At 42.3% G+C, this 25,094-nt stretch overlaps 1 protein-coding gene across 4 annotated transcripts in view; it reads left to right on the top strand.

The window, feature by feature from the left end:
* Positions 1–25,094, top strand: part of rgs3a (regulator of G protein signaling 3a) — a 401,039-nt gene that overhangs the window by 120,202 nt on the left and 255,743 nt on the right. For 3 of the 4 annotated variants that reach the window (XR_010969010.1, XM_068012622.1, XM_068012623.1), the window contains 6 exons: positions 839–941; positions 5,990–6,057; positions 17,373–17,454; positions 17,999–18,104; positions 21,443–21,779; positions 22,617–22,656. Coding sequence is in view for 3 of the 4 variants with exons in the window: in XM_068012622.1 (XP_067868723.1) it covers positions 839–941; positions 5,990–6,057; positions 17,373–17,454; positions 17,999–18,104; positions 21,443–21,779; positions 22,617–22,656 (736 nt within the window). In the remaining variant the exon portion in view is untranslated. Of the gene's footprint in view, positions 1–838; positions 942–5,989; positions 6,058–12,578; positions 12,762–17,372; positions 17,455–17,998; positions 18,105–21,442; positions 21,780–22,616; positions 22,657–25,094 lie in introns of those variants that run through there. The other variant, XM_068012624.1, reaches the window with a different exon arrangement.

The following is a 25,094-nucleotide window of genomic DNA, read 5'->3' as shown; positions in this document are numbered from 1 at the left end:
AGCATTCCTGCCCAGGGGCCAATTGAGTCCCTTAAGTGGCCTATAAAAGGCCAACTAAGGGCCTCTTCCCACCGCCACTGGGATCTTGCCAGCAGTGGGGTTGCCTCTGCCATGCAGGGAAGTGCCTTGTAAAGCACTTGTAAAGCCCTCCCTGAAGGCTTGGGGGGTTGTCCCTCCTCTGTGGGTAATCTGTGGCCCACGGAGGACCCCTAACCATTTTACCCCCTGTGGCCCCCCACCCCCTGGACCATGACCACCCCTCCTCGCCAAGGCCTTCTGGACTGGCCCCGGCGACCTTCCTCATTCACCTTGGGTCCCGGGTTCCAGTGCTGGGCCTGGGCCTAAGGCTTCTGTAGCACCAGCAGTGGCCATCACTCCCGGTGGCACTGCTGATACCTCTGATTGGCCAGCAGCTCATGGAGGCAGGATCCCCATCTTTAAAGGGACAGGGATCGTGGCCCTTGACACTTAGATTTAAAAAGACCGGAAGATCACTCCAACGGGTGGCTTAAAAGGCAGAGGCGGGCTTTACCCCACTTTTTGCCCGACGCCGGGAGCCCCACCTCCAACACACAATCCAGCCCAAGTGTATATCGCATTTTGAGTAAATCTGTTACATGATCTTGGACTATTCTACAATGGATTTCAAGATATTTTAAAATTGTACAATGATGCATGAAAAATATTTAGAAGGTGAAGTTTCTGTAGCAAAAATCTAATTATAAATTGTTAGTTTGGCTGTTTTGTCAACTGCTTTTAGAACAACGGCAAGATTTTTTGAGTATTTCAAAAAATGTTGGCTTTTGGGTTGTTTGCTAACCCTTTTTATTCATTGCAGGAGATCAATGGTTGGTATTATCTGCTTGGAGAGGATCTAGGTAGGACAAAACACTTGAAAGTGGCTACACGTCGCCTCAAACAAATTCAAGGTCTAGATTATGGTATGATTTGCAATAGTTTTCACTGCCATGATATGATTTTTTTTCAATTAAAATGTTGATGTAAGACAGACTGTTGCCCTAGAAAGAGTACTTTTAATGTAAACCATGTCTTCCACAGACATTCTGAATGGAGTGCAATCATATGCTAAACAGTTGGTCCATGGCACCATGCAGACCAATACTTACTAAAACTGAATGAGCTGTGTTGGGAATGAAGTTATGCTATGAAACTCCATGACAATTTGTATAATAGTGATATCCAAAAATTACACATGAATAATTTTAGAAAATGGCAGCTGCATCGTAAACATAATGTCCAAATAATCACAGGAACGATATGCTGATATAATGATGGTTTACATGTATCCTTATTGGGGAGTTGTTTAATATCATTACTTTCAGAGGTGCTGGAATTTTTTTTTCCTCTCCACTGGTATCAATAATAATTTCACTATAATAATTTATCGTGGAACTGTGTGAAACTTTTTGTTTCCCACCAATTAAATCCCCTATTGAGCCATATTTTTACTGCAATACTAGATGTATGAAACTTTTATTCTATATAAAACGGATCTTCCTTTCTTATTGCTAGAGATTTAGGTGTGGCAAATAAGTTATGAGGTGGATACGGGCTGCAGGGAGGATGTATGTAAAATTAGCATAGAGTACAAGCAGGAGCATATGTTGCATGGTAATGTTGGGGGTGGAGGGCAGGGACAAATCCAAGAGCTGCCAAAAAAAATCAGGCATTGGTGGGTGGGGTGGGGGTTTGCAGCCTGGCAATCAGGAGGGAGGTCATGGGGCTAGAGCCTCGGGATTGGGAAAGCACAAGAGCAGGTCAGAGGCTGGAAATTCTGCGGCAAATAACTTACCTGACTTCCCAAAGTCTTTCCAGCTTTTACAAGGCACAAGTCATAAGTACAATGGAATGTTGTGCATTTGCCAGGATGAGTGCAGCTGCAGCAACACTCACGCTCAACAGCATCGAGGACAAAGCAGCCTGCTTGATTGGCACCCCATCCACCACCTTAAACATTCACTTCCTTAACCACTGGCGCACTGTGGCAGCAGTGTTTACCATCTACAAGATGCACTGCAGCAACTTCCAAACTAATAATCTCTCCTACCTAAAAGAGCAAAGACAACAAATGTAAAAACAGAAATTGCTGGAAATACTCAGAGGGTCAGGCAGCATCTGTGGATGGAGATGCAGTTTAAACGTGTCAGGTCTGTGACCTTTCATCAGAACTGGCAAAGGTTAGAAAAGAATTAGATTTTAGGCAAGTGAAGAGAGGGTTAGGTTTAGTGGGGAAGAGAACAAAAAGGAAAGTGTGTGATAAGTTGGTGCCGGAGACAGTCGCTGAGGAAGGAGATGTGGCTGTGAAAATGAGTTTTGGTAGACACCTTATCAAACACCATGAGGGAAATAGAAAACAATGAAGGTGAACAAGGTAAAAGAGACAAACGAAAATTCTGTTGGCGAGAAGAGCAGAACTTCTTCAAGGTAGGCATTCCTGGAAGAGAAGTGGCAGTGAATTAAACATTAAATAAAAGCCAAATACTGCAGATGCTGGAAATCTGAAATAAAAACAGAAAGTGTTGAAAATACTCAGCAGGTCAGGCTGCATCTGTGGAGAGAGAAGCAGTGTTAACGTTTTAGGTCTGTGACCTTTCATCAGAACTGGCAAAGGTTAGAATAGAATTAGGTTTTAAGCATGTGAAGGGGTTGCGGGATGGTGGTTGGTGGGGAAGAGAACGAAAGGAAAGGTGTGTGAAGGACAACAGATGCATGGGAACACCACCACCTGAAAGTTCCCCTCCATGTTATACACCACCCTGACTTGGAAATATATCGTCTTTCCTTCATTATGGTTGAGTCAAAATCTTGGAACTCCCTCCCTAATAGCACTGTGGGTTTACATACAGCAAGTAGACTGTAGTGGTTCAAGAGGGTGGCTGACCATCATCTTCTCATGGTCAATTAGGGAGAGGTAATAACTGCTGCCCTTACCAGTGAAGCCCATGAACGGATAAAAAAAAGTTGGCCGATTGCAGCAGCAAGGAGAGTACTTCAGTGTAGTAAAGAAAGAACTTGCATTAGCATTTCACAACCTCAGGACATTCTAAAGTGCTGAACAGACAATTAAGTACTTTTGAAGTGTAGCCACTGTTGTAATGTAGGAAACATGGGAGACAATTTGCACGCAACAAGCTTCCACAAACAGCAATGGCCTGGATTTTGCAGTCACCAGCAAAGTGACAGCGCTGCTTGCCGCTGATCTCGAAGAAGGTTGCCCACCAAGGAGGCTTCCCACAAATATCTGATGATTTCTGCGGTTTGCATTTCACCTTTCCCGACGTTAATTTGAATTTGGCATCACGTCAAGGGGATTTCCAGGTGTCATCAAGCAGGGTAGGTAATCAGTCACATTGAAAAATTCTGACACACAATAAACCAGGAAGTTAAAAGCATGGATTATCCTTCAGTTTTAATATCATTTAACAGAGAGCAAATTAATGATTGGGACATACACATAGGATTAAGGTGACAAGCAGAAATATCATGAACTTTAATTTTTTTTTTAAATAGATAAATGGAATTTATCACAATGGAGAAATTTGGCATTCCAAAAATATCAACTTATTTTTTCAGGGCCAAACATACGAACATAAGAATTAGGAGCAGGAGTAGGCCACTCGGCCCCTCGAGCCTGCTCTGCCATTCAACAAGATCATGGCTGATCTGATTGTCACCTCAACTCCACATTCTCGCCTACCCCCAATAACCTTTCACCCCTTTGTTTATCAAGAATCTATCTACCTCTGCCTTAAAAATATTCAAAGACTCTGTTTCCACTGCCTTTTGAGGAAGAAAGTTCCAAAGACCCATGACCCTCTGAGAGAAAAAAATTCTTCTCATCTCTGTCTTAAATGGGCAACCCCTTATTTTTAAACAGTGATCCCTAGTTCTAGATTCTCCCACAAGGGCAAACATCCTTTCCACATCCAGCCTGTCAAGACCCCTCAGGATCTTATATGTTTCAATCAAGTCACCTCTTACTCTTCTAAGTTCCAGTGGATACAAGCCTATCCTATCCAACCTTTCCTCATAAGGTAACCCGCCCAGTCCAGGTATTAGTCTAGTAAACCTTCTCTGAACTGCTTCCAACGCATTTACATCCTTCCTTAAATAAGGAGACTAGTACTGCACACAGTACTCCAGATGTGGTCTCACCAATGTCCTGTATAACTGAAGCATAACCTCCCTACTATTGTATTCAATTCTCCTTGCAATAAATGGTAACATTTTATAAGCTTTCCTAATTACTTGCTGTACCTGCATACAGGCTTTTGTGATTCATGCACTAGGACACCCAGAGCCCTCTGCATATCAGAGCTCTTCAATCTCTCGCCATTTAGATAATATGCTTTTTTATTCTTCCTGCCAAAATGGACAATTTCCCATTTTCCCACGTTATGCTCCATTTGCCAGATTTTTGCCCACTCACTTAACCTATCTATATGCCTTTGTAGCCTCCTTATGTCCTCATCACTACTTACTTTCTTATCTATCTTTGTAATATCAGCAAATTTAGGAACGATACCTTCAGTCCCTTCATCCAAGTCCTTTATATAAATTGTAAAAAGTTGAGGCCCCAGCACTGATTCCTGCGGCACACCACTCATTATATCTTGCCAACCAGAAAATGACCCATTTATGCCTACTCTCTGTTTCGTGTTAGTTGGCCAATCTTCTATCCATGCCAATATAGTTAAGCCTACACCATGAGCTTTTATTTTCCACAATAACCTTTGATGTGGCACCTTCTCAAATGCCTTCTGGAAATCTAAGTACAGTACATCCACCAGTTCCCCTTTATCCACAGCACCTGTTCTTCTTCAAAGAACTCCAATAAATCGGTTAAACATGATTTCCCTTTCACGAGACAGGTTGTTCAGCAATAAAAATGAGCTTAGTATGTCATTTAAAATCCCAGGTATACCTCATTCAGCAAGTTGTCACTATTTCAAGAGCTTTTACAGTAAGACTAATAGCTTAAAAGTGGAAGTTTTCGTCAGTTCAATGATTTCTAATTAATTGCAGTCTGCTGTGACTTCAATAGCGCACCGTATGGAAAAGTGTAGAATTTTTGACAGCAACATCTGGATTTAACAGCGCACATATGGACTCCTGAAGGTGCTGTCAGTTTCAGAGGAGTAATGATGGTGAATGCTGACAGTTTCACTATTATTACTATTGCAAAATCCAGGCAAATGTAATAATAATGATCAGACAATCTATTCTTAATTATATTGATTGAGTGACAAATATTGGCCAGGACACTGGAATAAACTCCCTACTGTTCTTCGAAATAGTGCCATGGGATCTTTTACGTCCACCTGAGAGAGCAGATGGGGTCTCAGTTTAATGTCTCATCCAAAAGAGAGCACCTCCTACAGTGCATTGCGCCCTCTGTACTGTACTGGAATGTCAGCCTAGATTTTTGTGCTCCAGTATTTGGATACCTTTCCAAATGCAAATTGATTTTGCCCAGGTTATTGTCTCTAAACTACTGACAAATAGATACTTTTGTTTTTTTGATCAACTCAATTAACTGTTTTCTAGAAGGTTGTGTGAATTGTATTTTTCATTTACTTCTCACTGCATTTCAGATGATTCCTGCCACCTTCTCAACTGGCAGTTTTCTCATTGTTTCTGGCACTTCCCTGATTTGAAACAATAGATCACTTTTTCGATTCAGTTCTTAATTTTCAATCTATTGAATATATGCAAGGTTATGAAGGGCACAAAAGGCAAAGGAGACCTGCAAACCTAAAAATGTTTATTGAGAAAATATATAATCTAAATGGTTTTGTGAATACTTTAATTGCATGTTTACCTTTTGGATGGTGCGGGTTAAACAAATTGCACTCGAGTGGATGTAGGTTTGTGAACAAGAACACATTGGTACATGCAAAGTTTTTTTTCCCCCAAAACTACAGGACAAAATTTAAGAATGACCAAAAGCTTTATTTGTCTATTTCAGGAGCTGCCATGAAAAATCATACAGTAGCAAATGAGAAGAGAGGTATTGAGGATATGCTGCAATTGAAGGTATGCTTGTATTTCTTAGTAAAATGTTAGAGTTCCTTCTGAAATTTGAGATGTAATAGTTGTTAATAAAATCTAAACTTTAACATTATCTGAAGCGACTTTGACATTTGCTGAACTTATTTGTTCAGATTCTATTCTTTAAAAAATACTGTTCATTATAGAATTTTAAAGTTCTGTCGCTTTCATGATTGTGTTTGTTGTTTTTGTAATTTTGAATCCTTTTATTTAAATCTTCACACTGAGGACACTTTTGATTGTGTTGTGTGACACTACATTGTGCTAAAAGAGATAGACTCATATCAGATCCAGCAGCTCAAAATGAGGCATCCATGAGGCACTGTGAGCCATCAGTAACAGCAGAATTGTATTGCATCACAATCTGTAACTGCATGTCCCTCATTCTAGTATTACCATCAAGTCAGAAGAACCAATCCTGGTTTTATGATAAATATAGGAGAGCATGCCAGGAGCAGCATCTGGCATGCCTGAAAATGAGGTGCCAACCTGGTGAAGCTATAACACAGGACTTAGATGCATGCTAAACAGCAGAAGCGGCATGCTATAGACAGAGCTAAGCAATCTCACAACCAGCGGATCAGATTAAAGCTCTGCAGTTCCCTTCCAGGTCACATGCCATCCTGACTTGGAAATATATTGCCATTCCTTCGTCATTGCTGGATCAGAATCCTGGAACTCCCTACATAACACTACACGGACTGCAGTGATTCAAAAAGGGGGCTCACCATCACCTTCTCGAGGGCAATTAGGTATGGGCAATAAATGCTGGCCTTGCCAGCGATGCCCATATCCCATGAACGAATAAAAAAAAGTTAATTTTTTTATATTACTTTTGCTGTATTCTTATCACTACCAATTCTACCTTGAAATAATATCTTCATTAAAATTTTAATATTGATATCTGCTATATTTTTGACACATCCTCCTTCTGTAAAAAGATAACATTTGAGTAATTATTGTGCAAGGAGACTATAATTATTTTCTATCTTTCCCCTGATTTACTATACACATAAGTGATTTGGATGTAGGAATTGAGGGAACAGATCAAAATGTGTTGCTGACATAAAATTAGGAGGTATGGCACATTGTTACAAGATTGGTGAAAGGCATAAATAGATAAGCAAGATGGGCTAATAAGCAGCTAATGTAGTTCATTGTAGAGAAATGTGAAATAATACATTTTGGAATTAAGAGCAGGGAAAGGATGTACACCTTAAGTGGTAATATCTTAAATGGCATAACAGAGTACTGGGCCTTAGTGTGAATGTGCACACATCATTGAAGGTTTCAGCACAAAGGCAAATGAATTATTGGGGTGAAAAATTCATTTAGGCCCATTTTCGGGCACAGGGATTGTGATGCACGATCAACCCGCCCCCTGTCCCATTGAGGCAGAGAGCACACAAACGTCATGCTGCCTCCTCATCTAAATGATTTCAACAAGCCCAGTGTGAAATGTGCTTCTTGAGTCATTATGACAGAGGAGGCCATTCAGCCCATTAAGTCCATGCTAGCTGTCTGTGGAGCAATCCGATCAGTCCCATTGCCCCGCTCTATCCCCGTAGCCCTACAAGTTTATTCCCCACAAGTGCCCATTCAATTTCCTTTTGAAAATCATTCATCATCTCCACTTCTACCACCCTCACAGACAGCGAGTTCCATGTCATTAACACTTGCTGTGTAAAAATGTTGTTCCGCACATCCCTGCCTGCATCTGTTGCCCAAAACTTTAAATCTGTGTCTCCTAGTTCTTGTATCACCAACTAATGGGAACAGCTTTTCCTTGTCTACCTTGTCTAAACCTGTCATAATCTTGTATACCTCTGTCAAATCTCTCCTCGGTCCCCTTTGATCCATGGAGAACAACCCCAGCGTTTCCGACCTAACCTTGTAGCGAAAATCACTCATTCCTGGAACCATTCTGGTAAATCTCCACTGCACCCTCTCAAGGACTCTCACATCCTTCCTAAAGTGTGGTGACCAGAATTGAAAGCAATACTCTAGTTGTGTGCTGACTAGGTGCATGCTGAAAAGGGGGCCTAGCAACATGCATGGCTAGCACATGTTTCAGCTAACTTGTCCATCTTAAAGGCAGCCTGCTTCTCTTAAAGGGGAACTGCACTCACTGTACAGAAGTTGCTGCAGACAGTCTGGAAAACTTGGAGAGCAGAAGCACAGAAAATGGAGCAACAGGCAAGAGCAAGGGCTCCCAGGTTTTCTGATATGACACTGGAGGCATTAGTACAGGAGGAGGGAAGCAATTTCAGGGGGCCAGGAGGCCCTCAAGGCATATCCTGAGATGAGAAGGTGGTCAGGAAGGTCAATTCCCGGAGTCTGACCCAAGGATATGGCAGCAGTTCTACAAGAAGTTTAATTATCCCACACATGTGGTCAAGGTCAGTGCATGCATCTTCATGTAACATCTCCTACTCACTGCACCACCAACCTGTCACACTGCTCAATGCACCACAGCCCCATTACTCACCCATCAGCAATTTCTAGCAATCAGGACACAGGCCTAACACCAGATGTTCCATCTCACACACCTACCAATGCTTCCAGCTTCACACCCACCCTTCACTGCATCCACATACTTCCAGCTATTCATCTATGGCAGACACATCACCCAAACACATTGCAACACACCCATTGACATCCTTCCCTTTCTCTTGAAGGACAAGATAGCCCATAACAGAAATGAGCAGAGTGGAACCAAAGGGGAAAAGGCACGCCTGAGCCCGCATCATGTGACTGGCTGTGACAGAGGCCATTGCATCTGATGTCACCAAGAACCTTCAGGGTGACAGTATGTTCGTGCTTTTTGCCGCTTTTCAAATCCCACCTCCCCCTCATCCTGTATCTGGTATGAAGTACAACCGGCAGATGGTATGACCGTGGACCTCTTACTTTCCACCCTACTCCCCTCCCCTTCACCCAACCCTCACTTTCTGCATTTCTGCTTTCAGATAACTAGGAACTGCCATGTGCCCAGCCACTGCAGCCCCATGAGGAAGGGGGACAGCTACACCTGACCTCTGATGAAGAAGCTCTGTCACTTGATCATTCACAGCCACCACTCACTTACTGGCACTGCATACCTTGGAGGGTAATATAGAGTCAGAATCTGCATTTGGTGAGTCACTGAGCAGAAGTGGACTCCAGTCAGGCCAAGGGGAAAGATAGTTCAGGTGCCAGTTCACTGGAAGGTGAGGTCACAGACAAGATCTGCAGGTGGGAACTCAAATGAGGACTTCGATGGGGCGGCCTACAGGAGAGTACTGATGGTCATGAACACCAAGCTACTTGGTACATTGGCAATCCTGCCAGACAGCCCCCTGTCATTGTCAAGAAATAGTCCAGCTCCAACTTGGGACAAGGCTTCCTGCAGAACAGATCCTTTCCAGCGTGGAAGTGGTGGCCAACTCCATGATAGCACTTGCCGACCCAGCCGTGATGCAGCGTCAGGTGGCCAATGTCTCAGCTTCCATTGCAGCACAGGCAGAAGCCACCCAATGCCTCAGTGCTGCAGTGAAAGCTCAGACTGCTGCCATCATGGCTGCAGATAACTGTGCTCAAAGAGGCATGCAGGCACTGACAGCAGCCCAGTAATCTGTCTTCCAGCAGATTATTAGGATTGCTGAGATGGCAGTGGCTCCATGATGCATGAACCTGCTGTCCTCTCTCAGATGGCTGTGTTCATGTGCCCATCACTGCCACTATGCCAGTGCCCTTGCTTTTGCCTTTCAGCCAGTCAGCCAAGAGTGCTGCCGCCGATGCTGAGGTGGTTTGAAGCCAAGCCCTGAAGTCCCAGAGCTGCTTGAGATCATCCTGCAAGGCCATCTGCAATTTGCCCCCAATGAAAATCAGCTGCCTTCCATGTTAGCACTGCATAGGAGTACTAGGACAGGAAAAGGAACCTGTAAGACAGGTGCAAAGGGAATGCACAAAGTGAATAATTCAGTTTTGTATTTGTTATTGCACGTGTTGTTGGATAAAGTTGTTAGAAATGATTTTTTTTTGTTGGTGGCTTTTGTTTCAGGATTTTGACCAAGAGGACTGTGATGGTACATGGCAGAAGGATTGACAGTGACAGGAAGGAATTGTGGAGAACTATGATTTTGGGATGACATCTTAGGGAAACCAGAGTCTCAGTATTTGCTCAGGGACATCCGGAGCGGTGGGGTCCCGGATAACTCCTCCTTTCCTCCACCTCTTAGTCTTCCTCCTCCTTATGCGCACTGTTTCCCCTTCTTGCTGCCTCTGCTTCATTTCCAAATCAGCTGCAATCCAAGAGGGACTGGCACCTATATTCTCCATTACTGAAGCAGACTTTTTCCTGACAGGCATCCAAACTCCTTTGATCTCCTTGTCAAGATCTAGCATGAAATCCAAAAGGTTTGAAAAAATCCTCCAATAACAGTCAACACCATACTTCCATTAACTGCAACAGCAAAAATAGGTCAAAATCAGCTCATCTGGAAGTTGGATGGTTGTCACTTTAAGTAAAGCACATAGTTGTGGTGGTGGAGTTCTTTGTAGAGCTGAACGCATGGGAATGTTTAAGAGAGGATGTTAACTGGACTTGCGTGGTCCAAAATAGCAGGTCATGTGTCAATTCAGCATTAAAGGGTGCATGACAACACAGTCTGTCCACTGTACATGTACCTGGCGCAAGCATGGCGTGTCACACCGGTGCCCTATCAGTAAGGGCAGACTGCGTGGGCCGCTCCAGAGGTGGCTGAAAGCATTTCGGCTGCCGTTATTTCACTTCAGCCTTTCTATAACATTGACACCAGCAGCAGTACAGAGCCCATTTTCTAGGTTTTGTATCTGGAGGCATAGATGATAGACGTGCAGTGGTAATGTTCAATTTATGCATAACCTTAATTGAACTCCATTTGGAATATTGTGCAGAGTTTTAGACAACCCTTGATAAGGTTATAAAAACAGCAGAATGCTGCAGTCGATTTTTGTTAGGATATTACATGGAATGAGAGGCTATAGTATGAAAAGAGACTTGATTAGTTTGAACATTTTTCTCCAAAACTGAGAAGGTTAAAGGGTAGCCTGATAGAGGTTTTCAAGATCATGAAAGGGTTATAATAGTGATTAATTGTTTCCATTGGTCAATGTGGTTTCTAATAAGAGCACAATTTTTAAGACAGTCACAAAAATAATTAAAGGGGATGTTGGAAACAATTCTTCACCCAAAGGATTGTTAGAATGTAGAATTCTCTGCCACAAATTGTTGTTGAAGCATTTCTTAAATTCTTTAAAAAGAGAATTAGGTAGTTAATTGAAAAAAAAGCACGGGGAGGAAACAGTAGGGTGAGATTAGACCAATACCATTGAAGACATGATGTGCTAAGTGGCTTCTTTCTGCACTGCTTGTATAAATATATAGACTAAAATTATTTAAAATTGTTTCTATGTTTATTTTGTGATATATGTGCCTCGCACTGGAGTAGGGAACATTTTATGTTGCATAAATATTGAAGTTTTTTTTATGAACGGTCCCCAATGCATTTTTTTATTAATGGTTGTTATGCTAAGAAAAATGTTTTGCTTGTGATTTATGTGTGAGACAAAGATGGGAAATAATAAAGTAAACATTGGAGTTGAAATAGGAAGCTTGATTCAACAGTGTTTACACTTTGTGCATAATGATTAAATTCTCTTGTGCAACACTTTGTACTTTGGATTTTTTAAATAATATTCACTTAGAGAATTTTACATTTAAAAAGTTATTGAAGATATTACTCATTTTAATTTTTGTTTAACGTACTGTTGCCAGTAATCAGTCCCGGAAAGCACTTTGTACTTGTAGCTTTTTTTTGCCTGATCCTTAATTATATAAATGAATCATGAAAACAGCATTGCGTCATAGGCATTGAGGAAGTAGAGGAAACATAATTGGATGGGTTTTTTAAAATACATTCGAATTTTAAATGTTTCACTGACAATCAAACATAAAAAAGGTTTTCTTCAGTTTCATCTGCAAGCAACCTTTTGCTCACTGTTGAAACAAATCTGGTTATCATTAGCAACATTGTACCTAGTACAGAATCAGTTTCTGTGTAATCCTCAGTTAAATTTTCACTGTTAGCCAATGCCTTTTATTGCCCTATGTTATTGGGAATACTATAATAAACATTTCTCACCAATATGTAAACAAATTGCAAGGAACAGACTGCAAAGATTAGGGGGAACCAAGGGAATACTAAGTACTTCATAGAAACCAGCTAGACATAAAAGTAAGTTTATTTCTTGCTGAGTGAAATTGTCAGGAAACCTTCTGGCTTATCGTTCAGAGGCATGCAGCGAAGCCAAAGGTTTGGGAGGTGAAAGGTTGCTTCCTGTGATTCTTCTAAATCTGGGTTCCCATGGGTGGTTATGCCAACTAAACTGCAGCACACTCTGAAACTTTTAAGCCAGTGACACACAGCTTCGGGAAATTTGTTCTGTGTCCAACAGTTCACTGTACATGCGAAGCAATGAAGCTATTCAATGGAATATTCAAGATATGTTTAGATCTTTGAGAGAGCCAGGTCTCTAAAAGTAGACAGCACTGCAAACAGGGGTGGTTGTTTTAGAAAAATAGAAATTACAACATAAAAGGAGATCATTCATCTCATTGCAAGACGAACTATTAAGATTCAACAATGCTCCAGGCAATTGGGCAACAGGTATAGCATCTATGAACTCAATTTAATAATATGTACAGTACATTAATTCATTTTTTGAAGAGGTGTTTATCAGATTTATTCATATCATAGCATTCCTAATTCAAGTAAGTGAGTTTGGATATTTATGCTTTTTACTATCATTTAATTTTTCTTCCCAAATTGCTTGTATGCTTATATAAAATATGTAACTAACTTTAAAACAGAAATAATTTGATTATTTTTCAACTCTGGTTTAAATCTTGTGGCATATTTTGAAGTATGAAATTTAGTGCGTTCTACTTAAATATTAGAATTTATTTTACAGTATTAAAATGTCCGAAAGTTACATTGAAACTTACTGTAAGTTATGGTTGGAGAATGACAACATTTTTCTACTTTGGGTAAATTTCAGTCTTTGGAAGATCAGCGATACAAAATATCATTTTGGTCAGTAAAATGTAAACTAGAGATAATTGGAATTAATGTAAGGTTTGGGATTTCAAAACCCATATGATATATTTAAAATAAGATACTTTGTAAAGTCAGTTTTTTTTTCTTGATTTACAAGTTAGTTTGTTAGCTTCTAAATCCAATCTGGGATTTAGTCATGTTTATAAGGGTGTGCTGGGTTAAATACATTACAACAAGTGAGCAACTGATCATGGCAGAGGAGAAGAAGGAACCTTGTCGACTTGTGTCCTGCCTCAGCTGATGACCCTGGGAATCATGATCTCATGGGACCTTTTTTATAAGAAGAAGAATAGTTTCAAAGTGCCAGATATTGGCACAGTTACTGGTTAACTAGCAGTGTGTGGGTGCCAAGTACTGTGCTGCAGATATCACCTTAGGTGGATGACTCCCAAGCCACTTGCACAGGCTAGCAATTACAATTTTATAACATTACAGACCATCAATGAGCATGTAACAACTAGAGGGAGAATTGAACTGGAGCCCCCCCCCCCCCCCCCCCCCATGCCGTAGGCCTTAAGAGTAGTCGGTGTTTTTCGTGTTGATGCTCAGATTGATGCCGTAGAGACCTAACAATCTTTTCTGCCTCTATTGATCTCATTGATGTCATTAGGTCTATTGTGATGCTGACCAATGATCATGGTAAGTTGGGCCCCAGGAGCAGGGGAACAGATGATGATACTGTCTCTCTGTGCCAATAAATCCAGACATGGCTGCCAACCCTCACCAATGCATGCATATGGCAGAAAATACATAGGGCTAAGTTGTCCATGCCATAGCAGAATTGCCAAGAGTTGAGGGGCACCTTAATCCCAGTGACTGCTATCCCCACACAGCGATTTCATATACTTCTGCCACTGAGGTAGCATGAGACGAAGCATATGACTAGGTTTAACACCTCACAAGTCACAGACTGACATTGAGAAGCGGTATGGAGCAAACAGTAGGCATTCAAATACAATGGCGGAATTTTAAAGCAGTTAACATAAAAGACCTCCATTTCCCACTGTATTTCGGCTGATTCTTAATTGTAATGCCACTAGTTTTGGCCATTAACAAGGTATCTACCGGGCTTCGATGGAAGCTTCATTATTAAATGCACATTGGGGTTCCATCATGTAGGTGGGTCACAAATGCATTTTAGCTTGCATGATGGAGACCCATCATGGACACCTTGCAAGGTAAGGCTGTCAGGAAGCCAGTGAAGCCCACTCATTTAAGTTAAAACGTCTTTAGTAGCGCTACGAGGAGCAGGAGTTTGGGTTTCTGCAGACACGAGCTTTCCCACCTTCCGCAAGAGTAATACCTGCGTAATCCTTCTCCTCCCTTATCTTGTTGTCAGCAGCCTTCTCTTAGTGCCGACTGGCTGGTCTCCAGGCCAACAGATCTCTGTCTCTCCTTTGTTAGTCAGCTACCACTTTCTTCCTGAAATAGCAGAGTTGTTGACTGGCATTCAAATGAGGCCTGACAGTTATAATTGCCACCTACCGCCACTTAAGGGCTACGCCCGCCTCCACGGGTATTTTGCCCTTGGCAAGTGGGCGTCCAGTAGACGTGAAAGGCCGCCCAGTGATACCTGGCAGCCTTCCAGCACATTGGTGGAGGGGGGGGGGCCTGACAGTCAGGCGCAGGGTGGCCGATTGAAGGCGGCCCCCCACTTCCCCAACCACCCCCAGGACCCGAGACCTTTCTTTCCAAACGATCACCCTTGCCGGGCTATGACCGATCTGCCCGGCGAGGCAAACCAAACTTACCTCAGTCCTGGCTCCGTGTCCTCGGCTGGGATGCAGGCCCAGTATTGGCCATCGGTCCCAGTGGCGCTGCTGGAACTGAGCGCTGCTGGAACTGAGAGCTGCCACTCAGTAATTGGCCAGCAGCTCAATGAGGCGGGACTTTATCCCTCAAGCAGGTGGAAGTCCCGCCTCTGAACAGTTAAAGCCTGGGGACCCGTAAAATGCAGGTTGGATCCCCAGGCTGGGCAGATGCAGGTTCAACCTTTACGTTGGTGGCCAGCTCCCATCCGCCCGTCATAAAATTGAGCCCACTGTGTCTATTTATACCTCCTTTGAAAACCAAATTAAGGGAATGGACTAAGTAACCCTAATGAAAGGGCACCAGCACTATATGGTAACAAAAAACAAACTATAAAAGGAAACCTAACTAAAATCAAACTAAAATATCCTTTCCAGTTGTGATGGTGCACTCCAGTCCCCTGTTCCTATTTATACCTCTTTTGAAGTATCAAGTGCACAAATGAATCCCCAGTTAATGCCCACACCTGCATACAATTAATATACGATTAACATGCTATATCTCTAAGACCTGAGTTGTGCAACATATGGCCCGTAGGCCAAATCCGGCCCGCGGATGTAAGCTGCACCTGGGGCCTTTCCTCATCCACACCGTGAGTGCACATGGGAAATTTCTGTTTGCTAGACCGGCTTTTAAATCTATTGCGCTGTCAGTTTCACAGCTGACAGCTGCTGACATCAGGAACAGCTGTTTCCCAACAGACTCGAGGGTTTTCTGACAGGCCTTTTTAAAAATAGAAGTGAAAACCCACCAAATAACCCAGAGTCTGTTGGGAAATAGCTGTTCCTGATGTCAGCAGCTGTCAGCTGTAAAACTGATGATGATTTTTTTTCAAAGAACTGACCAACCATCTGCTGAGCGTTCCAATCTCTCTAACTGAGAGCGAGTGGGAGAGGGTGGTGGGGGGGGGGTGGTAAGAGAGAGAAAATGGAGGGTAGAGAGAGAAGGGACGAGAGACAGAGGGGGCAGAGAGAGAGAGTGGGGAACATTGAGTGGGGAACTGGGAACACTGGAGACATGGGGAATGTAGGGGCGGAGAGATACAGGGGAAGGGGTGTGGAAAGGGAGACAGAGAGGGGAGAGAGAGTCAAAGTCATTTATATACGGCACAGAAGGAGGCCATTCTGACAATCAAACCCATGTCGGCTCTCCCCGGAGCTATGCAATCAGTCCCACTCCCTGGCTCAATCCCCGTAACCCTGCAAGTCTATTCCCCTCAAGTGGACGTCCAACTTCCTCTTGAAGTTATTGATTGTCACCACTTCCACCACCCTTGTGGGCAGTGAGTTCCAGGTCATTACCACCTGCTGCATAAAAAAGTGCTTCCTCATATTTCCCCTGCATATTTTGCACAAAACCTTCAATCTGTGTCCCCTAGTCCTAGAGGGGAGGGGGCAGGGAAGAGAGAACGAGACACACACACAGCACAGGGAGAAAGGGGATAGAGATCAAGGTCTCCTGAAAGATAGACATCTATCCAGAATACTCTGCATCACTACATCAAGTGTGCGGGCAGAGATTGACTACTTATGCAAGAAAAAACAATGCCGGGTATGTCACTAAATCAGTTTTCAATATAGTGACGACAAAATGTAAATCAATAAATTACTCTTCTCATTTAAAGCTTCTTCACAAAAATGCACATTGCTGTTGTTTTTATGATACATTTTTAATGCCTTTATCTTTCAAAATTTGCTCACCACCACCCTGACCTCACTCACCGAGTCCTGGGGTCTCTGACATCTTGGCACTGCATGTCTCCTGCAATATCCAATTGGCGGGCAGCGCTGGAGGCAGGAGCTCATCCTTTAAGGAACAGATCTTTCACGGCGGGCAGTTAATTGGCTGCCCACCGCTAAATTGCAACAGTGGTCAGATGGAGGACCTTTCGGCCTGCCGCCTGGACCCCTGTCTTCGGAATATAATATGGCCCTCGGTGTTCAATGCACATGAATGTTAGTAAATATAGAAATCAAATGGAGTCATCAGAATTTCATCAAGGTATTTAAATCAAGTTACCACCAGTTAAATCATCCTTTTGCTTGCCCTACTCGCCGTCCTCCCTAATGCACAGATATGGGAGTATTCCCTAGGGAAATTAGCAGCTTTCTTTTTTTATCAATTGCCACGAAAATATGCAGGATCCTTTTTTCAGCCAGTATTACTCATTTTATGCCTGAAAATCCGACTATTCTCATATTGATAATGTTGCAATTGTTCGGCAAAATAGATGTATTATACAGCTGCCAATGATTTTATAAATAAGCTTTTAGTTAATATATATTATCAGCACTTGATTCTTTGAAAGTTCTTAAGTTTTATATCACAAGTTTTTTTTGCAATGTGTTTCAGGTTACAATCCCACGAGGAAAAGATGGCTTTGGCTTCACAATTTGCTGCGATGCTCCTGTTCGTGTGCAAGCAGTAGACCCAGGCAAGACATTTAAAGTTTGTTGGTGGTTTAGGCAAAATGAAAAAAAAATCTCTTTATTCAGTCACCTGAAAATGCGGTGTAGTCCCTGCCTTTAAAATAAGAATTTCTATATCAGTGATTGCTTTGTATTTTCAATTTAAATACAAATACTTAGTGCACTGTCAGAAGAGGTTTCGTCATTTCAAATTTGCCAATATTATAAAATGATCTTGGTGTACTGTTCTTGTTTTAATTATTCTGTATTAATTCGCAACCACAACTATGGAAATCAGGCCAAGCTCAAAGCTGTCTTTTAGCAGGGACTTACAGATATACATGGATGGGTTTAAGATTGAGTATTGCCTTTTTATATTTTATATTTTACTTTGACAGTACATTTCTATATTTCTAATTTCCTTTTCAGAACTTATTTCTAAACTTGCAGCTGAAAGAATTGTTTCAATTTACACTTGAAATGCCACATGCAGATAAAGCTGATTGAATATTTGTTCCGTCCAAGTAATCACACATTCTTAATTATTGCAGTTTTGTTGATTTTTCTTAGGTGGCCCAGCTGATCAAGCAGGGTTACAATCATTAGATACTCTATTACAGCTGAATGGACAGCATGTGGAACAGTGGAAATGTGTGGAGCTCGCTCATGCAATAAGGTAAAACCTAAGTAGGATGGCTGTGCTGTAAATGGTATGTCATTAATCAATGAGTGCACAGATCATTTGTCAACTAAAAAGTAAATGCCTCTTAAATGCTTTTTCATATAATGACAGCTGCAAGAACTTGTATTTATATAGTGCCATTAATGTAATTAAAACCTCCCAAGGTAAGATGCTTTACAAACGTTATCAAACAAAAATTGGACACAACCATGTTTGGCCAGATGACCAAAAGCTTGGTCAAAGAGATAGGTTTTAAGGAGCATCTTAAAGGAGGAAGAGAGGTAAAAAGATTTGAACAGGGAATTCCAGAGCTTAGGGCCTTGGCAGCCGATGGCATGGATACCAATGGTGGGATGATTAAAATCAGGAATGCTTAAGAGGCCCGGATCGGTGGAGTGCAGAGATCTTGGGGGCAGTAAGGCTGGAGAAAATCACAGGTAAGGGAGGGACGAGACCAGGGATGAATTTGAAAACAAGGATAAGAATTTTAAAATCGAGGCGCTGCTTAACTGCAAACCAATATAGGTCAGCAAGCACAGAGGATATGGATGAGTGGGACTTGGTATGAGTTAGGATATGGTCAACAGAGTTTTGAATGACCTCTAGTTTGTTGACAGTAGAACAAGGGAGACCAGCCAGGAACCCATTAGAATAGTCATTTCTAGAGGTAATAAAGTATAGTTGAGGGTTTCAGCAGCAGATAAGCTGAGGCAAGGACAGAGTCAGGTAAAGTTATTTAGGTAGAAATGGGTGGTCTTAATGTGGATATGTGAGGAAGCTCATCTCTGGGTCAGATATGACACCAAGAATACAGTCTGGTTCAGCCTCATACAGCTTCCAAGGAGAGGGATGGAGTTGGCGGCAAGGGAACAGAGTTTGTGACTGGGTAAATATTTTGAATCATGACAAAATGAATTATCTTCAGGATGAAAATTGTAATTCCTTATTTTAAATTTCCACATACAAGTAATATTACACTAACACTAAAGCCAGTCATTAAAAAATGCAATTATTCAGTTTGATCTGTGCCTAATATTCAGCTGGAATTATTAAGAATCATCCTTGTCTTGGGTGCTCATTTATCTACCCCAATGTTCCTACGAGGTTTACAGCTTAGGAGATGAAAGGCTGTTGAGCTTCCATTGAGGATGTTTCAGATGGGCATGGTAGGCTATCTTGAGCAGCTCTGGACCCTGAGGGTCCTGCTACAGATGCAGCATCTTGGCATGGACCAAGACAGTCTGGCTCAGTTGGTTATGTGGCACTAACAAGGGCACTGTTGGAATGGGTGGCAGGGGAACAGGCATGCACTCATTCTTAGGGGATAGTTGGCACCTCTTCCATGGAGCCAAGGCGACTCTACTGGGACTACACCTCAAAACACCTACTGCTGTGTGCAATAGCAGAATTCAGGAGTGATCTGACACTCTGATAGCCCCTGTCAACATTGCCCCCCGAGAGCTAAGCAACTGGCTAAGTTACTATGTTACCAAGCTACTATGGCAGCAGTTGGCTTCCACAGGATACAGAATGTGCAGGTGAACTCAACCTCCATCAGTTGCAACCTCCTGCCACAAGTTGTGGGCAACCTTCTCCTGAGAAGAAGTTAATGACAGGCTTGAGAGGTGTTTAGATTATGTGCCTGTCATGCTGGAATACTTTATATATTGCATATAAGATAAGAGGTGTGAGGAAGTGATGGTTGTAATAGTGGCGAGAGTAGGTGGTGGTGAGTATGAGAAGAAGTGGATAGAGTGAACTAGTGCAGTGATTGGAGGAAGAGTGAATGCAAGAGGGGGGAGGGGAATATTGTGAGTAGTGAACCAGCAGGTGGTGGAGGTATGAACTGTGAATGAGAGAGAACTGAGAGTTAGGATTCTTACCTGGACAACTTTGGTGAGGTCATTAAACTTTTTTCTACATAGCAGCCATGTCCAGGGCCTAACCTCCTGACATTAATCTCCTATGCAATCTCATCCCATTGGAGACAGGTGTTACCTGGAGGGCTATCTGCCCTCTGATCCTGGGAACAGGATCTTCCTCCTGTCTGCTGCCTGGTCTAGCGTGGCATAGGAGAACCTGCGGGCCTGATCTGCAGGTCATGCATCCATTTATTTCTTCAGACTTGTTCCTCCTTGTCTGCAGCCAGAGTGCACCTCCCATTTAAGCGGTGCTGACAGCCGTTAATTGACATCAATCACTTGAGTCCTTCTGTGATCGGTGGGTACCGCAGACACTGGAGTGCATCAACGATGCTGAAAATGCTATTTTAGTTTGAGTTTTTGTTTTATTTATTTGATTTTAATAAAGTTATTTTATAAAATGCATGTAAGGGGGGGCCTAAGGAATAAAGACAAATATATAAAAGAGGCCTGGGGTATAAAAGCTTCCTAAAAGGAAAAAAAAGCCCAATTTCCCACCCCCACACAGACATGCAGCTAATGAATAGTGTGAGCAGTGGTGGTTGCATGCCTTATAATGAGCTGGTAGAATCTATTTCACATGGTCCCTCAGAATTTATAGGCCACTAAGTTTGATTATGGAACATCCTGCGATGAGTGGCATGCTATTAGTTTTTTCTCTGGTGAAAACGTTCATCAAGTAATCATTTGGAATGTTAATTTATTTTAATTTATTCTCAGCTTCAGTCCCATTTACACTTTTCAGTGACCTCAGTTCGTCTTTGAAAACAGTTTTATTGCTATAAGATTGGGAGTATTTCTGAATGTTGTGTTTGGCTTCTACAGCTACACTCATTTCTAATTTCCTTTTGTCATATGAGCTGCCTTTTAACATTTTTGAAGGTTCCAGTATTTTCCCAGTGGTTTCACTCACCTTTCTTTTTATAAGCCTTGTAGTTTGTTTTTCTTAATTATTTCACTTTGTGTTGTCATAATCCATTTTGGTTCATCCTTCTCAAATTTATGTTCCCTCGTCCTTAGTATGCACTTATACTGCATGCTTTATGGTGCTGCATTTGTCTTCATAGTATATAATACATCCTTGCATTAATTTATAATATATAGATCTCCTGTACAACAACATTGGTGCTTTTATTGCCTTAAATATTCAAGCATGAATGATATCACTAAAGTAAACTATTGGGGATACTACACTGGAGATTTAGTTGATTTTAATGAAGTTTCCAGTACAATTGGTTGCATTGGACAGTAAAGGGTAAATTATGGATGGAAAATAATGAGCTGATCATGTGCAATTTCCCAATATCTATGTGGATGAGGCCCTGTACCAGGAGTGCACAAATAGAAAATCTTCCTTTTAAGCATCATCACCTGCTTGTTTTTAATGCTTTGTTATTTGCTCCTTTACAGAAACTGTCACACTCAGATCATTGTTTTAATCTGGCGTCTTGTTCCTCGGTTGAAACCCAGCTTTGAACGCATGATCAGAAAACCATCTTACAAATCAAATTATGATTTGCAGTCTCCACCCAACAAACGTGAAAAGAACTGTAGTACCCCATCAAGTTCTATGGACCACAGAGAAAGTTGCCATATTGTGTATGATGGTACAGATGGAGTTGTACTCAACAGTTGGGAGCGACGTGAGGAGTTTGATAAGTGTCTGCAGAATGGGCCTATGGTCTCAAATGTTGGATCCGAGGGAGACAACATTCTCATTCTTTCACCAGTAAAACATGGGAGCCAGGTATGCACCTTATGAAAACAAGGTTGATTCATTTGATTAAGTCCTGTGCTAGAAATACTGAAACATTTTGTCTGGAATATAACAACTCCTCTCATTTATCTTGTGTCTTTCACAAAAATTCCTTGCTGACTGGAGGTGGGTGGACCCACCTGATTGGGCACCCTGTGCCCCACAGAGGGCCCACCCCAAAGCCCGAACCGCCCCCAATGAAATAAAGTCTGCCTGCATCCCCCCCAACCAACCTTCCCCCCCGCCCTTGCCTCGCCGGGGCCCGGCCAATTGTCCCTGGCAAGGCCCCAAAACTAACCTCTCTTCTGGAGCGGATGTCCATGATCCTACTGTTGGCTGGGTGCAGTCCCAGCAGTGGCCACTGCTCCCAGTGGTACTGCTGGGAGTGGGAGCTGCCAGTCTGCTGATTGGCAGGCAGCTCTTGGAGGATGGACTTACTGCCTCAGGGAGGTGTAAGTCCCGCCCAAGTCCAAGTAAGGGCTTGGGGAGCGTAAAATTCTGGCATGGCTCCCCAGGCCCAGCAGAGGCAGACTCGCCCCCAACCTTTTGGCCAGGCCTCCCGCCCAGTGTAAAATTCCGGCCTCTAACTCAAATATGACATAGGGATTGTGAACCGTCTTTCAGATTATAGGGACTGTGGGTTGCCTGTGGAAGTAAAATCTTTTGCTGGAGGTAAGAAAATTATCTGGACCTTATAAAAATTGCAGCAGTTCTAAGGCTTAAAGTTTGAATATCATGGGTTGAATGTTAAAATTTTACTTTATACAACTGAATCATATTATCAAATTAAGTTATGGCCATTTAACTTATAATTTGATTACTTTTCAGATTCTGAGGCCAGTACCTCAAGAGAACCATGTCATTTATGGTAAGTGTTTAAGATCAATTATTAATGTAGCCTCCTGATGTATGATTATTATATTTTAACCATATCCAGAAGCTGTAGACCATCAGTAATTATTTAGTGTAGCAGGCTAAAGTAGGCCTAAGACCCAATGGTCAATTAGAGACAGACTAGAGTTTAATGTTTAAAACAAGTGACGTTTATTCATCCATGGCAGTTGTGTCTTTAGGTGTAGCAATGAACAAAACAGTAACCGGGATTACTTTCCAGCATACATCATCTCACCCTCCGCTCCTTTCTCTACAGCCCCTAATTTATTTATTTATTTAGAGATACAGCACTGAAACAGGCCCTTTGGCCCACCGAGTCTGTGCTGTCCAACAACTACCCATTTATACTAATCCTATGTTAATCCCATATTCCCTACCACATCCCTACCATTCTCCTACCACCTACCTACACTAGGGGCAATTTACAATGGCCAATTTACCTATCAACCTGCAAGTCTTTGGCTGTGGGAGGAAACCGGAACACCCGGTGGAAACCCATGGGGTCATAGGGAGAACTTGCAAACTCCGCACAGGCAGTACACAGAACTGAACCCTGGTCGCTGGAGCTGTGAGGCTGCGGTGCTAACCACTGCGCCACTATGCTGCCCAACCACTACGCCACTGTGCCACCCTAACTGAACTATTTCCCTGCCTTTCATTCTTCCAAGCGAGGGTTTGTTTCTGATTGACCTTAATTGTCTTTAAAGATTTTTTAAAGCTACACTGCCTTGCCTTGGTTATTCTGACATTTTGCACAGTTTTTTAAAGCTGTACCTCTCTCATGGGTATAGAGCTCTCAAAAGCCCATGGCTCATATATTATCGCTCTCTCACTCAGTTGCATTAACTCAATGGCAGACACTAATTTACCTGGACAAGATATGGGGCGCATTGATATAGCTTTTGTCATGATGTCCCACAATTGATTCATCGCTGTCAAAAGTGAATAGTAATTTGCTTTCCGTACTTGGTGAAGGGAGTAATTTTTTTAAAATTCCACTTTTTGTGAATCTTGTGCTCAGTAAGATGCAGATTTTGCGATGTAGAATAACAACAGCTTGCATTTATAAAATTCAAAATGTTTGAAGACTCTTTACAGATTAATGTGAGAGGAAGGAGACTAAAGGAGAATTAGGAATGATTACAGGTTTAGGCGAGAAGACAGATTCTGAGGAGTTTTTTAAAGGAGTAGTGAGGTGGAGGGGTTTAGGGTATAAATTCCAGAGCGTAGAGCTTCGGCAGCTAAAGGCTGTACTTATAATTGTGGGACAAAACGGTGGGGACAGGGAGATGCACATGAAGTCAGAGTCACAAGATTGAAGTGATGGGAATTAAGTCTGGAGGAGATTGCTGACTTAAGAGTCTAGCAAAGTTATAGAGGGATTTGAGGACAAGGACTTTACATTTATTGTGAATGGGATAGGAAACCGGTGTAGCAAATGTCATTTATGACTTTTGTCAGGATTGACTTGGTGCTTTGGAAGCAGTAGAAACCTAGCTGGAGGGACTCAAGCACAACTTGGTTGGACAGGTGTAAATGGATTTTACAGGCAACAGCATACTCGGAGGCCTTGGAGAGCAAGGGGAATTTTGAGATGGCATGGTAACTAATGACGAGGGGTTAGTGATGGCGATCTTGTAAGAAAGTGGGACATTGCCTGTGGATAGGGAACCATTTACAGTATATAGTATTGGCAAATGTGTGGCCCAGAAAGGCAAGTTAGATCATCAGAAGTTCAGTGAGAATGGGGTTGAGGAAGCAAGATGCAAGTCTTGTGGATGAGATGAGCATGGAGATAGAGGAGGATAGGTGCTGTGTTGGGGCGGGGGGAGGGGGGTGGGGGATGGTGGTGTGGGGGCAGTAACTAGAGAACATGAGACTGAGTTTCAGAGCTAGAGTGGGTGGGACTGGGTGGAAGTTTGGCTTCGTGGACATAGGCGAGGGGGAATACAGCAGAAGCAGCTGAAGAGATGGTCCCTATCTTGATGAATAAGAAAACCATAAGCTCCTTAGATGCGTTGGAGGTAAGGGTGGGAAGGGGAGGGGAGAGAGGTTTAAGAAGATGGTTGATAGTGGAGAAAAAGTGGTTTATTATGCATTATTTGTAACCCAAGTTCCTTTTTTAGAATGGCTTCATTTTTACCATATGTCTACACATTTTTTTTATATATGTGTGTATTTTGCAGTGAGGAAACATCATGAATAAAATTATAGCAATTTGCTTGACTTAATAATACTTGTTTCTTCAATAATAATAGCTTTGGGGAAAAAAGGATAACTTCATTGTTTGGTTGATCTTGTGATAGTTGCTGGTTATTGATACGTCACATTTCCTACCTGAAAGGGAACTGGTTAATGATTGGTTCACATTTCGTCAGTGGAATATTTGAGTCAAACAGCTTCCTTAACTGA

This window comes from Heterodontus francisci, chromosome 32, assembly GCF_036365525.1.
Source record: "Heterodontus francisci isolate sHetFra1 chromosome 32, sHetFra1.hap1, whole genome shotgun sequence".
Taxonomy (NCBI): domain Eukaryota; kingdom Metazoa; phylum Chordata; class Chondrichthyes; order Heterodontiformes; family Heterodontidae; genus Heterodontus; species Heterodontus francisci.
The sequence above is the reverse complement of the archived record's forward strand: the minus strand, read 5'-3'. Positions and strand labels throughout refer to the sequence as shown.